Source organism: Eretmochelys imbricata, chromosome 6, assembly GCF_965152235.1.
Source record: "Eretmochelys imbricata isolate rEreImb1 chromosome 6, rEreImb1.hap1, whole genome shotgun sequence".
NCBI classification, from domain to species: domain Eukaryota; kingdom Metazoa; phylum Chordata; order Testudines; family Cheloniidae; genus Eretmochelys; species Eretmochelys imbricata.
The window spans coordinates 40,816,041-40,830,696 of record NC_135577.1 but is presented as its reverse complement, the minus strand read 5'-3'; the positions used below and the strand labels follow the sequence as shown (position 1 = coordinate 40,830,696).

Here is a 14,656-nt window from a genome sequence, read left to right as displayed (position 1 = left end):
CCTTGCTGACTGATTTACTTAGTGGCAATACCGGAAAGAGATTAGGAATCCCTGAGAAAAACAACAAAAAGCAGTTAAGAATTAAAAGGAGTGGTTTACAATTAAAAAAATTGAATGGACCTGGTTTTTACTTTGAAATGCTCTTCTTCCCCTCCCTCCATAAAAATTACTTCTTTTTTAATAATCAAAAGATTTCATGGAAATTTTTTTAAAAATCTTTCAACCATCAACCTCTTGCCGCCCCTGGTCTCTGCCAAAAACTGTAATTTTGTTTTCACTCTCCCTTTTCCCATCTTCCCACCTGCCTTTTCACCCCCTTCTCCACACATTTTGCCACTGAAAAAAGGGTTAGGGAATATAAGACAAAGGAAAGGGGAGAACAAATACCCCCCAAAATGTGATTTTTCATATTTTTAATTGATAATTTTAAATTAAAAATTCTGATTTTCTTCATCAAATTTATTTACCATTTTTAACAGCAGTAGTAATGAGTACGTATAGCTTCGCTAAGTGATGACTGTGGAGAGAACATGACAACAACCTACAGCTTCTTAAAGCGTAAACGTTAAGGCCATGTCTACAAGGGCTACAGCAGCATGGCTATGCCACTGCAGCTATGCTGCTGTAGCACCATAGCGTAGACGTTTCTTGCGGCATCAGAAGGAGTTTTCCCATTGCTATCACTAATCCACCTCTCCAAGCAGCCGTAGCAGAGTCGACAGAAGTATTCCGCAGTAATCTAGCCACATCTACATCAGGGGTTAAATCAGCTTAATTTCGGTGCTTGGGGGTGTGAATTTTTCATGCCTCTAAGTGCTACCGCTATGTCGATCTAACTTGTAAGTGTAGGCCAGGCCTTCGGATGGAGAGGAATTTAGTGCAGTACGCAGGAGTATAAGCAGGAGAAATGGGATGAAATTAAGGAAAGAAAAGTTTAAAATGAACATCCAAAAATTCTTCCCAACACCATGATGTATTAAGTTCTAGAATAGTCTTCCCAGGCCTTGTCTAAACTAGAGTTCTTCAACTGTTCCCACCTCGAATATTGTATCTTGATTAAAGCTAACACTTGAGCTGTATTACTTGACCATCAATCCTGGTCTACAGAAGGCTTTTATTATTTGCCCCCATTGACCAGAAAGTTTAAAATTAGATTAGACTAGGCAAAAGATAATGTATGATAAGGAACAATCCCTCATTAACAGGCAAATGGACAGGACAATTTACTTCTTTGGTTGTCTCAAGGAAGCAACTTTATCTGCTATTTTATATGGAGCATGAGTATGGCAACTGCCTTCCAGAAAGAATCAAGAGAAAATGTTTCTGGAACAGAGAGCAGGCGATATCTTATAGACCCATTATGATCAGAGCCAGGTTTGTCAAGACAAAACCCCTGTTCAATACCTCGTAAAGGAAAAGAGAACCACCATCAAAACTAAAGAATTTGGAACAAACCATTTTTACTTACTTGTAACTGGGTAGCTTTCCCTTGGTTTCACGTACATACGAAAGGTAACACTTCCATAAATCTATGTGTAGCACTTTCATAAGGCATCTTTGAAACAACTGTTAATATATGGAGAAAACGTGATCAGGAATCCAAGAACAGAAATTACATTTTTATATTATTTCTTTGAGCGCCTCAATTAAAACCTTCTCTGTTATTCTGAGCTGAAATGTATTGGAAAGAATATCTAAAATACCCACTGATTTGATAAGATTATCTTCATGTTAGGTAGTGAGAACTGGCGAGGTATAAAATGCAGGACAATTGTTCTGCTGACCCCACTGTTTACAGTGTGTTGACAGCAATAAAACCCACTTTAGTGATCATACTTCTAAGGTATCCTTGGATAAACTGGATAAAAAAAGAATAACTCAGATAAAATATTCAATGCAAGCTGCAGTTCTTTCCAATCTACTACCCCAGCCTTATGAGATGATACCTGGTCTCCTTATAAATATATATATTTCATATGTAAGGTCCTAAGAATTTTTTGTTTTAAAAACCAAAATCTTAAAAATTACATATAGAATTTATTATTGGACTCACCTTTTCTACTTTGTCGTAATTTTTTGCTTTAATCTGTAGGGAAGCAGAAAAGAATAAATAAATTGGAAAAATCCTATTTTTAAAAGTAAATTTTGTATACGCAATGGTGAAATGGTTTGTCTGTGTTTAGAGTAATAATGAGTTCTAGTCCACTGCTCTAGCCACTAGGCCACATTGCCTCCCTATATTTCAACACAATGTAACTCTGCAAAATTATTATTCATTGTACAAGAAGCCTCTATTTTTCTTGGCTATTTCTGTTTTTAGGGCCAAGTCTTAGTTCTATTGCAGTCAAATGGAGGTTTACTTCATTGACTTCCAACAGGACCAGAATTTCGGCCTTAATGAGCATTCTTACTTATATTCTGTATTGGAAGTCAAATTTTCTAAGTTGGACACTTACTTTAAGGTGCTAAATTGTGGACTTAACTGCACAAAAACAGATACTAGTTACCTCTGTGCCCATCTGATCATCCAGATTCTGGGCACCCCATCTGAACCACCCTAGTTTGAATATTGAGCTAAATGGGTCATTTCATTTATCAATCCACTATAACATTTGAATGATGTTCTGTAACTTATTGCTGGCAAACATCATTACATCATGCTGAAAAGTGTGTGTTAAAATAAACCTCCTGAAATGTTCAAACAAGAGTTGGCTGAATAACAAAGTATTCTTGAGTAAACCCAGCAAATTCAGCTCTCATATTTGTGGAGTCATATTATTTATCATTTGGAAGTATGTTAGCAACTTCTACAAATTTCAGCAAGAGCGATTATTCATCCCAACTCCATACCAGAAGAATGTTATTTTCCTGTTAAAAGTTTCAGTCATCCAATTAGAAAGCAGAAATATTCAGGGATTTATGTGACCAATCGTTCATTAACTGAACCTGATTTCTGAGTAATCTTAGTTAAGGCAACTTTTTAGTCACGGGTATTTTTAGTAAAACTCATGGACAGGTCACGGGCAGTAAACAAAAATTCATGGCCTGTGACCCGACCATGAGTTTTACTTTATACCCCTAACTAAAACTTGGGCCAGCATTTCTCTATGGGGGTGGTCTGGGGGCACCACGGGTGCTGGAGGAGGTGGTCCGGCTGGGGCGGGGTGGGGTGGCAGGTGTGGTGCGTGACCTAGGACCCCCGCTGATGCTGGGGGGGAGGGGGGGATGGAGTGTGGCCCAGGACCCCCCCGCTAGTGGGGGGGGGCGGGGAGGGGTTGGTGGGGCAGGCAGGCTCCCTACCCAGCTCCAACCAGCATGTCCCTGCAGCTCCTAGGTGGAGGGCCTGGGGGCTCTGTGCGCTGCTCCCACCACAAGCACCGGCTCTGCAGCTCCCATTGGCTGGCAACCACAGCCAATGGGAGCTGGGGGGTGGGGCTGCCGCCTGCAGGCACAGACAGTGCGCAGAGCCACCTGGCTCCTCTGTCTAGGAGCTGCAGGAACATGCCGGTGGAAGCCAGGAAGCCCCCCCCGCACCAGGTCAGTGCCGCCCAGCAGTTCAACCGTCTGCCCAGAGCCCCCTCCCACACACCCAAACTTCTGCAGGCAACCGCTGAGCCAGCTGCACCATCCGCTGCAGAAGTCACAGTATCTTAGTCATAGTAAACAGTTTGCAAACAACCAAAAGGCTCAAACTTGTTTGGTTGGTTGCATTATTCAGCAAATATTTACAAATAATAAATATATTAGAAAAATTAAGGATCAGTTTGTGAATGTTCACAAACAGGAAAACAGCTAAATTTGCCAACTAGTTTTATGTGAAATAAGGAATTTGCTTTATAGTTTAGAACAAAATTCTGCTTTCCTATCAGTTACGGAACCAGTCTTACAATACGAGGAAATGACTGTAAACTCCCAAAACTGTAAGCCCAAACCAACAGAGTTCAGCTTTCAACCCATAAATATTTATATTTTCACAGAGCACAGCAATAATAGTGAACTCTACGTGAGGCTGCTAATGATCAGCTGGGTTAACAGCCTTTGGTGTTAACTTGGACCATCTATTCCACTGGCCAGGAAACAAATGTTCCTGGTCAATGTTTATGAAGTAAACCACAACAGAGGAGGAAAAAATATATTACTTCTGCAGTTCCTAAAGGCCCCAATCAGGATCAGGGCCCTATTTTCCTAGGTACTGGCCAAACATATAAAGACCATGTTCCCTGACCCAAAGAAAGAGAAAAAAAAAAAAAAAGAATTTTACCAAGAAGTCAGAGAAACACCAGTTGCTTTTCACTAGTAACATGGAGACCATCTGTAACCTCTAGTGGGATTTTGAAAAAGTTGATGTATGTATTATAAATAACTGACGGCTCTGGAATAAATACATAGTTGAAGTCTCATAGACCTGCTTATAGCTTAACTGTACTGCAGCCTTACAGTCTGTGACAAACAGATCCTCTCAAGTTTATTACAGCCCTATATTTATGCTGTACACAATTAGCCCATAATTACTACAAATATAAAATCAAAAGACAAAGATCTCATCTAATTTTTAGCCCATTTGTTCCCACATAGTTCTGTGACTGGAAGTTCATAAGGCTAATGAACAAACTAAGTTGTGCGTGTAAGTCATCCCAACATCTTCATATAAAAGTTCAGCTTGATGCTAAGATTCCCTCCCATTACAGAAGCCATCCCAAGAACGGCAGCCTCTGGTTAGCTTTATAGTCTTATCAAACTAACTGGGATAATGTATGAATATGTGACTTTGCTTTTGTTTAAATGGTTAAATATCTAGTTGTCATTTCTGTCTTCCAGCTTTATTTGCAGGAACACACTGCATGCATTTCTGAATGTTCAGTTTATGTCCTTAAGTATCTAGCTGGAATGCGTACTTTGTCTTCTTAGGAGATTGAGGGCCTCTAGTCCATATTTTTACCACTTCCAGGACTGATTATTATATTTCCCTTTACCCTGGCTTACCAGACAATTTATACAAAAGACAGCCTCTAGCTTTTTTCTGAATCATGGATGATTTTCCAAGCCAATCAGCCAAGTTTGTACCATTTCTCTGACATTCATAGACAAATCTCACAAATCCCAGGAGGAACATAGAACTAGGAGAGGGATATGAGAGCCCTTTCCCTTTAATTTATACAAACATCTCCACATGCAGGATGGAGCACTAAATACATTAACCAGCATCTTTGACTTATTTGTGGTGAAAAAGGGCAACTGTACCATAAAATCCAAGGGACAGAATCACAATTCCACAAAGCTGACTGCTAATGAACAGTAACTGACAAACAGTATTATAATATCTTACGAAAGGAAATGAAAGCCTGCCCTTAGCCCTGGACCTAAGTCTGATTAGATATGCAGATAAACTCTATAATTAAACTGAGGGAAACATGAATAATAAGTAATAGTGTCATCTTTCTAGGATTAATGCTATGAAGGAACCTTCCCCGTAAAAGAAAGGAGAAGGGACATTAGCCATTTCCAGAATTCATCCGGTGGGCCCCAATATATTTCCATGCGTATTTAAACATTTACAGAAACACGTGGAACTGATCCACTAAAACCCAAGTAAACATTTTATTAAAGCCAACTCCAAAAGCTTGCCCATATCCCATGAACAAAGCAAACTATTTTAACAGGAGTTACCAACTCCAGCAAACTTCCTGTGAATTATGCGCACCTTGTCAAAAACACAAAAAACAAATCGGTTGCTTCAATATTAACAAACACATTTCAACAGTAATATTTCTTTACCAATTTTACCTTAAAGTGTGAACTGCTTTCTTAATTTTTAAAGGCTATAAACAAACAATAGATATTAAGGAGATCAGTAAACCCTATATCCTACTCCTGATTTTGCCACAGGTCAATGACAACACATCACCTTTGCAGTCTCAACATGGCACCTGCTCCCTGCTTAATACTGGATCCAACTTAAGGTCTTGATTTTTCAGGATTTCAGTGTGCAGAAACCCATCTATCGTAGTACTGCCTCTCCTTCCTTGACCTGACCGTACCAGCAGCAGGGATGCTGGAGCTGACTCTACTGAAACTGAGATTTGCAAGGAGACCTGCCTTTCTCAGTATCTGCCCCACAGCTCTGGAACTTCCTTTCTACAAGATACCCATTGATCATGGATCTCATGACCTTACATTTCACTCTTAATACTCGTCTCATAACACTTTATTTCATCCAATAACTGCCCAACAGACAGTGAAACACACACCCAAGTAGAAGGCTCACAAATAAAGGATAGCAAATATAGTTTTACTGACAGCTTTAAGTATATGTGTTGCCTCTCATGACACTGATGAGCATGTGGTAGGATAATTAAAATAGATTTTAAGGCTGCATTTACAGGGTAGGTTGAGCTATGTTCAGGCCCACAGACTAGACGACCTAACCACACAGGTACAAATGGGCTAAATTTGCATAAATATGCTAAGGTATTAGCAGTCACTCCTTAAAGTAGAAGGGAGAAAGTCTACAAATGTAAGTTCCATCTGTGCTAGAAAAAATATGCTTGCAGTAAAAAAAGGATCCTTAAACCAAAAGGAATGGAAATTATTTAGCTTGAAAAGCTATAAGAGTAAAGTACTCTGCTCCTGAATTTCAAGCTTAGCCATAGCCAGCATCTTGATTCTCTTTGACGTTTTAAGGCCACTGCCTATCTAGGTTTATGAAATGTATATATCATTATATCCTCATTTAATTAATGCTTTCTCATATAGCAGTGCATATTTCAGACCTTTCTCTCTCATTTGATTTGTAATATATTCTTCACGGCTCTTGTTTATTTACAGCCATTAAACATTATGGAATAAGTTCATATTTTAATGGAAAATTTTCAAAGATCCTATTTGCATTCTTTTATTTTGTAACAGGAGAGAAAAGTGCTGGAATATTTAAAAACTAACGAAAAAAGAAACAGTTTGCACGGTAAATCCTATTGCTCTTGTTTTTTCAGTGCTTTCAAAATTTTTACCCTTTAGCTATGGAGCCACAGGATAAAAGCTCTTGGCCTTTTCTCATTCTCCATGAGGAGGTAGGAATCCATGAGGACACAGTGAGCAAGGTCTGTTTTAGCCCATGTAGATGTACTTTGTAGATGTACAATGTAGATGTACTGTTTTAGCCCATGTAGATGTACAATGTAGATGTACTTTCATTATTATTTTAAAACACTAGGAAGATAGGTTTTAAAAGAGCTTGTAGAAGGAGTGCCTGCTAGCTTTGCAGAAGGCCTCAAATAAACATTCCTATTTATACATTCTGCTACCTCCCATTCCTTTAGCTTCCAGAAACAGGGTAACACGGATTTTGGATCAAGTATTGAAGGAAATATTATTTTGGGTTCTAAACTTTTAACAGCTGCATCAGAGGTTCTATTTACCCTTGCAGCCTCTTGCAATTCATCTGAATCACTCCCTCTTGCTGAATCCTCCTCTAAGCAGAGCCCTAGTTTCCATTTATTCTCCCTAGCCTTGGAAAAGTTCCATTCATATTTTTATACATACTTAGTGACCAGTAGTACTTCAGGGACAGCCTTTACCCAGAAGGTAACTTTGCCTTTGTTTTCCCACTCATTTGCAGGGAATAATTTCTTTTGCAAGTGGGACAAGGGGCAGAAGTTGGACTAAAATACTTCCTCCTCCACGTTGGTATAGGGACCCTAACACAGATACTGTCTCGCAATATTCCTGTTCCTTTGATGGCTTCCCACATTCCCCAGTGACCTGATTTCCAGCCCCTTCATTGCTGAATATTTGGAAATAAATTCAGGAACAAAGAGAGTCATTTAAACTCTGAGAATTCAAAACATGAAAGAAATATTACAGAGGAAATCTAAGAAAGAAAAGCCTGTGGGCCTGATTCTGCACTGCCTTGAACCTTATGCAGTCATTTATACCTATGTAGTGAATGTAAACATTAGAACAGGAGTATTTACAATCACTTTGCAGTCATAAATAACTCCACAAAATCCCCATTAGTGGAAAATTAAACCCTACCATTCCACAAGAGTATGTTTTTTACACACAAAGAGCACAGCATATACAGTACATCTCCCTTTCTACACCTCTATAAAGGATTGTGCATTATGATGCATGCAATAACTATGTAATAAAAAAGCAGCTGGCCTCAGAAGAAGGCATTTCCTGCTCTGACAGGCAATTTAATATTTAACAAACGAAAATTTTAAAGTAGAGCATCCCTGCTGTCCCAGGACACTGTGATAAGAGGTATCAGCTTTGCATACCTCCAGGTATGGAGTACCTATCTACTTCCACTTCTCACTGCTTCTTAATATAATTGGAACATTATGATGTTTGCATAACTTCTCTTAAAAATGCTTATCATGACACATTACAATTATTTAAACAAAAGTCTCTCATGGGATGCAAACTTTCATGAAGGGTTTGATTCCCTCCTATTTTTTTAATTGAGGATGAAGGGGCATAACTGTCAATAGCTTTAAAATTCTCCATTGTTTGTAAGGTCTTGGAAGCTTGAAAAGGACATCTTTATGATTTGGGTCTAATCTTACAAAGTGCTGCTCATCTCTAGGAAGTGAAGAGTGCCCTCAACTCTCATTAAAGACAATTGGAAGTGAGAGCTCTCCGCATCTCCAAGGAGGTCTTACAGGTTCATGTCCCTTGTCCTCTTCCATTGGGCTAACAGTGATTTTTGACTCTTGTTTCTAATGCAGGAGAAGCCCAGAGGCCTTGGTTCTATTTATTTCTACTTATTAATGTAGACTCTTCATCAAGATCAGCAGAAATAAGGCAATTCTTAGAACTGAGCGTCTGAATAAAGTTTTGGCCCTGTTCCCCACATGAAAGGGGGCCCAAAGCATTTTTTTTTTCTAAATCCCACAAGGGATCTAAAAATTGAAATGTATATTAAAAAAATAAACTATTCCTAACATAGTTCACCCTTTGGTCACTGACTAATCATAGACAGACACCAGTGCAGGACTAGCCTGATTTTCTGCATGCGCAAAACAATACAGGCAGCAAGGGGAGTTCAAGACAGATGCTGGTCAGCTAGATTCTGCCACCTGTGGAGAACCATGGAAAGACTGTTTTGCAGGGCATCTGTGACTTATATTGTTAACCAGAATAACCAGACATAGTTGAAGGAACAGTGGGGGCAGTCTGCATACGTATCTGCCATGATCAAGGCAAGGGCCTCAACCTGCAACCCCCTATTCACATGACTCCTACATTCAGTATGAAGGGTGGGTCTAGGGCTGATCTCAGCAACTGTACTTTGCTAGCTTATTAATGCAGGTTATGGGGCATTATGCCTGTTGCTTGGTAACAGCCAAAAGCAGACCAATAAAATCCAAAGGCCCAATTTTTGATCCAAAGTATTTGAACACCCCTTTAAAAATATTTTTGAAAAGATAAAGGCAATACAAAGTTAGATAGTGCAAATTTATTCTGTTATGCATGTGTTACTGCTGTATGAAGGACCAAGGGAGCTCTCCACTACATGAGTTACAGCTGGTCACAGGAAGGCTGCCCCTATGACTGACTAACATTCAGAGTTCAGTGGAATGCGAAGACAGCGGCAGAGCTGACAATTTTAGAAAAAAGCTACTCCTGCATATTTCAGACACATGCAGATTATATGGTGAAAAAAAAAAAATCAGTCCTTGGATGAATCCTACCCCCCACTGAAGCCAATGTGAGTTTTGGCATTGATTTCGGTGGGATCAGGCTTTCAACTCCCCTTTTTAAAAAAACCTCAACTCTGTTTTTAATAAGTAATTGAGATGCTGCAACTGAATTCTTTCCTTAGGAAAAAAAATACCAGCCCCCATTACACTGGTCATCCGTTTATTAGACCATTAATACTGGATTGCTGTATCCGACTATAAAAAGCATAACAGGCACTAGATACTGCCCCCTTCTGCCTCAGTCAGCTTGCTTTGTGCCACTGGAAAGGTATAGAGGGGGAATGGCCACAACATCTGTGCTGGAGCTTCCCTAATATGGTGCAATCGCCACAGGTACTATAGATGCCATAGCCTGTTCCACACCCCACTTACAGTTCTTGGCTTCAGGGCTATGTCAAGATTGTAGAACAGGATATAGCCTGAGCACACCTCACTCTAGCTATCCCAAGCAGGCACAGTCTAGAGCATGATGTAGGCTGTTCTAAACGTTGTCAAGCTAGGGATGACATAAAACCAACCTCAAGGTCAGGGAGTCAAAACCAACTCTCTGATTGCTTCCCGCAGGCTATACTTAGAGGAGACTGGGTGCAGGAGAGAATCCAGATCTAACTTACTGTGTGAAAAAATTTACATGCTCATGAAGTCTAAAAACAATCAACATAAAGGTAAGACAAGTTTGTCACATTTTGGACCAGACAATACAAATCTAAAACCCTTTCTTTAAAATGCTTTCTACTTCTATAAATATTTTTAAGATAGAGGCAGCTCATTTTGCTTCAAGCAGCAGTGGTTTACAAGTTTACAGCATGAGAATCCAACAGCTCCAATATTTATTTGTATTGCAAGATTTATTTTTTTTAAATCTGGGTGCTACTGAGAATGACAAACACGAGTAAAACTGTGATAAAATCCATTCAGAAGAAAAAGTATTTTTAGAGTATACCAAAAACTTATGATTTTTCCTCAGTAGGAATAGTAAATTAAAAAAAATAAATCAACTAGACTTTTAGTATCTGATTCTAACCTCACATCTACCTTACACCAGTGTAACTACACTGAATTTCATCGGAGTTACTTCTGATTTACAAAGCAGAGAGATAAAAAGCAGGCCCTTTGGATGTATTAACTATTAGTGGGTTCTGAGTCTATTTTCATGTCCAGGCTCACGTAAGAAATCTTTTAAAAATACATAAAATTAAGCTACTGCCAAACTATTTGAGACATTTGCATCTAGGCACCATCTTGCTGAACAAGGATTGATGTGCAAGGACACCTAATATTTATAATTCTCAGAGACAGATTTAGGAGGTGATGTGTAGGCAAACTCTGAAATCCACTTATACCCACAGCTACCATATAAAGGACTGAGTTGGTGTGTAAGTTACATGCTGAAGAGCCTAAAGAATTAAAGTAAGAAGAGTCTACTTTCACTTGCACGTGCTTACATCCTTTTTCATGCTTTTCTTAATAGCAGTCTGTTTTCTTACTCCTCAGGACAAGTCAGACTATTTTGAATTCTCAGATTCTTCAGTGGACCAAAATACAAAGGGATGGGTAAGAAGGGGTCTGATTCTAATAGGAGACTAATTTGATGTAACAGTTGTTGGGAAGGAGGCAGGGCAGAAGATTTTAAATTGCAGTTTCTCTCACCTCTAACTTTGACCCTTAACATTTAAACAGTAAGCGTTCTTGGATGCAGCTGACACTGCAGACTATCTTATTTTATCAAGATAATACTCAGGTTAGTTTGAAATTAAATTTAAAAATCTGAGATCTGTTCCTCTACTGCAGCTGTGATGCCATGGGTTATATGAAACTATTAAAGTAAGATTATATTTGGATATTAATATTTAACACTTTTCAAATATTCACAAAATTAATTCTCACATCACTTTTATGAACTACATATTACCTCTATTTTACTGATAGGGAAATAGAGGTAAAGAACTTAAGTGATTTGACCATGGACACAGGAATCGACAATGATAAAGTTAGGGTTGGAATTTTAGGAACTACTGATATAATATTTCCTTTATTTTTATCCTTAAAAAAAACAAACCCTGCAAATTAAGCTAATCCCAGCTTTGTTACCATGCGTGTTCATAATTTTTATCCTTGTCCTCCCTTCGTTACCTTCAATTGTTGTGTCTTGTCTTAATCCAGATCATAAACTCTTCAGGACAGGGAATGTCACTTTGTATTTCTACAGTTTTCAGAACTACAGAACCCCAATCTGACTGGTGCACCGGAGTGCTTCTGTAATAATAAATAATAGAAAGAGGAGTTCCTGGCTCTTACTTCTGTGATCAGACCATCCATTATAATAGAAGATTCATTTCAGCTCTGTATTTCATACATCCAATCATAAGTAATTCTTATTGTCCAGTTGAATTGTTACAAAATAAACGTATTATACTATAAGAACAAGAAGCTCACAGTAATCATTTTACGACAGGGACAAATTTTGCCCTCATGTGTGTTTGTGCAACTACTACAAAATCAATGGCAAAATTTAGCCCGTATATTATGATGCTGTAGTGTATGGATTTTAATTGGCTTCTAAAAGAGGTTATTTATAGTATGCACAGGATAAGTTCTTACATTATGTTACCTCTAGAATTAAATCTCAAGACTTAGCAACAGTCAACAATTCTGAACAGAAGCATGAAGGATTTTGATTGTTTTAAAAACAGGTTTTCAGTGTTCCATTTTCCACACAATAGGACAGTAAGGTTTGTCTACACTTGAAACTGAACGACAAAACTTTTGTCGTTCAGGGGTGTGAAAAAAACACACATCCCCAAACAAGGGTTTGGCCAATGAAAAGCGCCGGTGCAAACAGCGGTTTGTCAGCAGGAGCACTCTCCTGCTGACAAAGCTACCCCTGCTCATTGGGGTTGGAAGTTTTTTCTCGGTGGAAGAGCTCTCTCCTGCCGACAAACAGTGGCTACACTGCGCGCCTTTTAGCAACACGGCTGTAGCAGCACAGCTGTGGCGCTAAAAGGTGTGTAGTGTAGACAAAGCCTAAGAGTACAGCATCTGACCCTTAAGGAAGAAACTTCCTCAACCTGGTCACCTCTTCCCTACTCATGACAACTCCTCCTTACTGCCTCTCCACTATGAGACCTCTCCTATTTCTCTAGCCCCCTGTTCCTTCCATGATTGCTTTATAAGGTAGCCCCAAATTTTCGCAAGCAGAAAGTCTTATTCTCCCAACTCCACTTTTTTAGCTCACGTCCCTGCATGTGGTTGTTCTGACATCCATGTCAAAAAAATTTGGTCCCCACACCACCATCCGCCCCACTCAGCTTGTGCTGCTGCTGGGTGGCTCCTGGGCCATGATGCTTTATGGGATGAAATGGCAGAGTGGATATGGAAAAGAGGGGGGGTGGTGGTAGTCCCAAACAGACCTTGTCTTCCAGTGGCCACAAACCATCCCATCACTCTAAAAGAGTACCCCAATTAACATAAGGGTGAGGGGAGAATCTTGAAAGATATAGGGACTAGCTCGTTTCCTAATGGCTAATTTAAATATTGTATAGTGCCACAGCAGCAATACGATCCTGAAGTAAAATTTGCTATCGACTAAGTTCACAGTGACAGATGTCTAATATGTCTGAAGAAATGTTGTTCCTGCACAATGAAGTTACTGCAAAACATACTGCATACAAAATGCCTTCCACTTTTTTTTTTAACTATACCACATACCAACACGTTTCAGTATGTGATTCTATATGTGGTACACACAAGAATATTTCAACTAAGTATTTATTTGAATGAGCAGTAATTGCAGGTCACAATTTTTCTTTATTCAAGAACAATTAGAGTTCCATGTTAAAACTCAACATTCATGCAATTTATAGGTGAGAATTTAAATACACAAAAATCAGAAGATTTAAAGTTACCATTCCCAAAAGAAAATAACCTGGCGACACTGAATTCATCCACATATTCAATACATTTTTCGGTCTCATCTAACTCATGCATTTTTCATTGAGAAAAGCTAAGCTCTTTGGGGCAGGAATTGTCTTTTTACTGCCTAACTGTATATTGCCTAGCATAGCATTTCTCAAACTGGGGTCCGTGGACCCCTGGAGATCCACGAGGGTACTTCAGGGGGTCTGCTAGCCCCACTGATCAACTCAACTCCTCCCCCTTCCTCCCAGCACCTCCTGCATGCCATTGAACAGCTGTTCCCCAGCCTGCAGGAAGCACTGGGTGGGTGGGGGAGGAGTGAGGATGGGGCATGCTCAGGGGAGGAAAGAGGAGAGGCAGGATTGGAGGGGGGGGCTGGAAGAGGTGGGGTGGTGTGGGGCTTTGGGGGAAGAGGTGAAGGGCGGGCAGGGCCTGGGGCTGAGCAGGGGCTTGGGAGTTCATGAAAAAATTTAAGTCAAAATAGGGGTCCTCAGGTTCCTAACGTTTGAGAACCACTGGCCTAGCACAAGAGGGTCCCATTTCCTAACTGGGATATCTAGGTCCTACAACAGTACAAATTATAGTAGTAATAGCATATTTACTAATATTTGGCTTTGTTGAATGTTATGTTTGTGAAAATGCTGGACTGGCTCTGGAGAACTGATGTTCTCATTTTACCCACAAACAGGTACAGCCATTTCTTATGCTGTACCTGTCTGGTGGGTAAAATAAGATAATCAGTTCTCCAGAGCCAGTCCAGCATTTCTGAACGGATAAGCTTCCCTACACTGACCACCAGTAAGCTTCATCCCTGACCTGGGGGATCATTTGTAAAGTAACATGTTAGTTTGTTCTTTATGCACATTCAGTCTTTTTCCTGTCTGCTCAGACTGCCAACATGCCACCTAGTGCCAATTCTAGTATCTCACTGAGCACCTGAGATGACCTAACCCATTTCATGTGGGCCAGACACCCACCAGCCATTAACAACTTTGTCGTTACCAACCTAGGGTCTGTTCAAATAAGTGATGTAGAGA

The 14,656-nt window shown here is 39.6% G+C and overlaps 1 protein-coding gene across 1 annotated transcript in view; it reads right to left on the bottom strand.

Annotated features, from left to right (window-relative positions):
- The window catches only part of CSTF3 (cleavage stimulation factor subunit 3), a 76,270-nt gene that overhangs the window by 17,466 nt on the left and 44,148 nt on the right, over positions 1-14,656 (bottom strand). Inside the window, exons 4-5 of the mRNA XM_077818454.1 lie at positions 2,054-2,086; positions 1,469-1,566 (exon numbers count right to left, since the gene is read on the bottom strand). Of these exons, the coding sequence (XP_077674580.1) occupies positions 1,469-1,566; positions 2,054-2,086 (131 nt within the window). The remainder of the gene's footprint in view (positions 1-1,468; positions 1,567-2,053; positions 2,087-14,656) is intronic.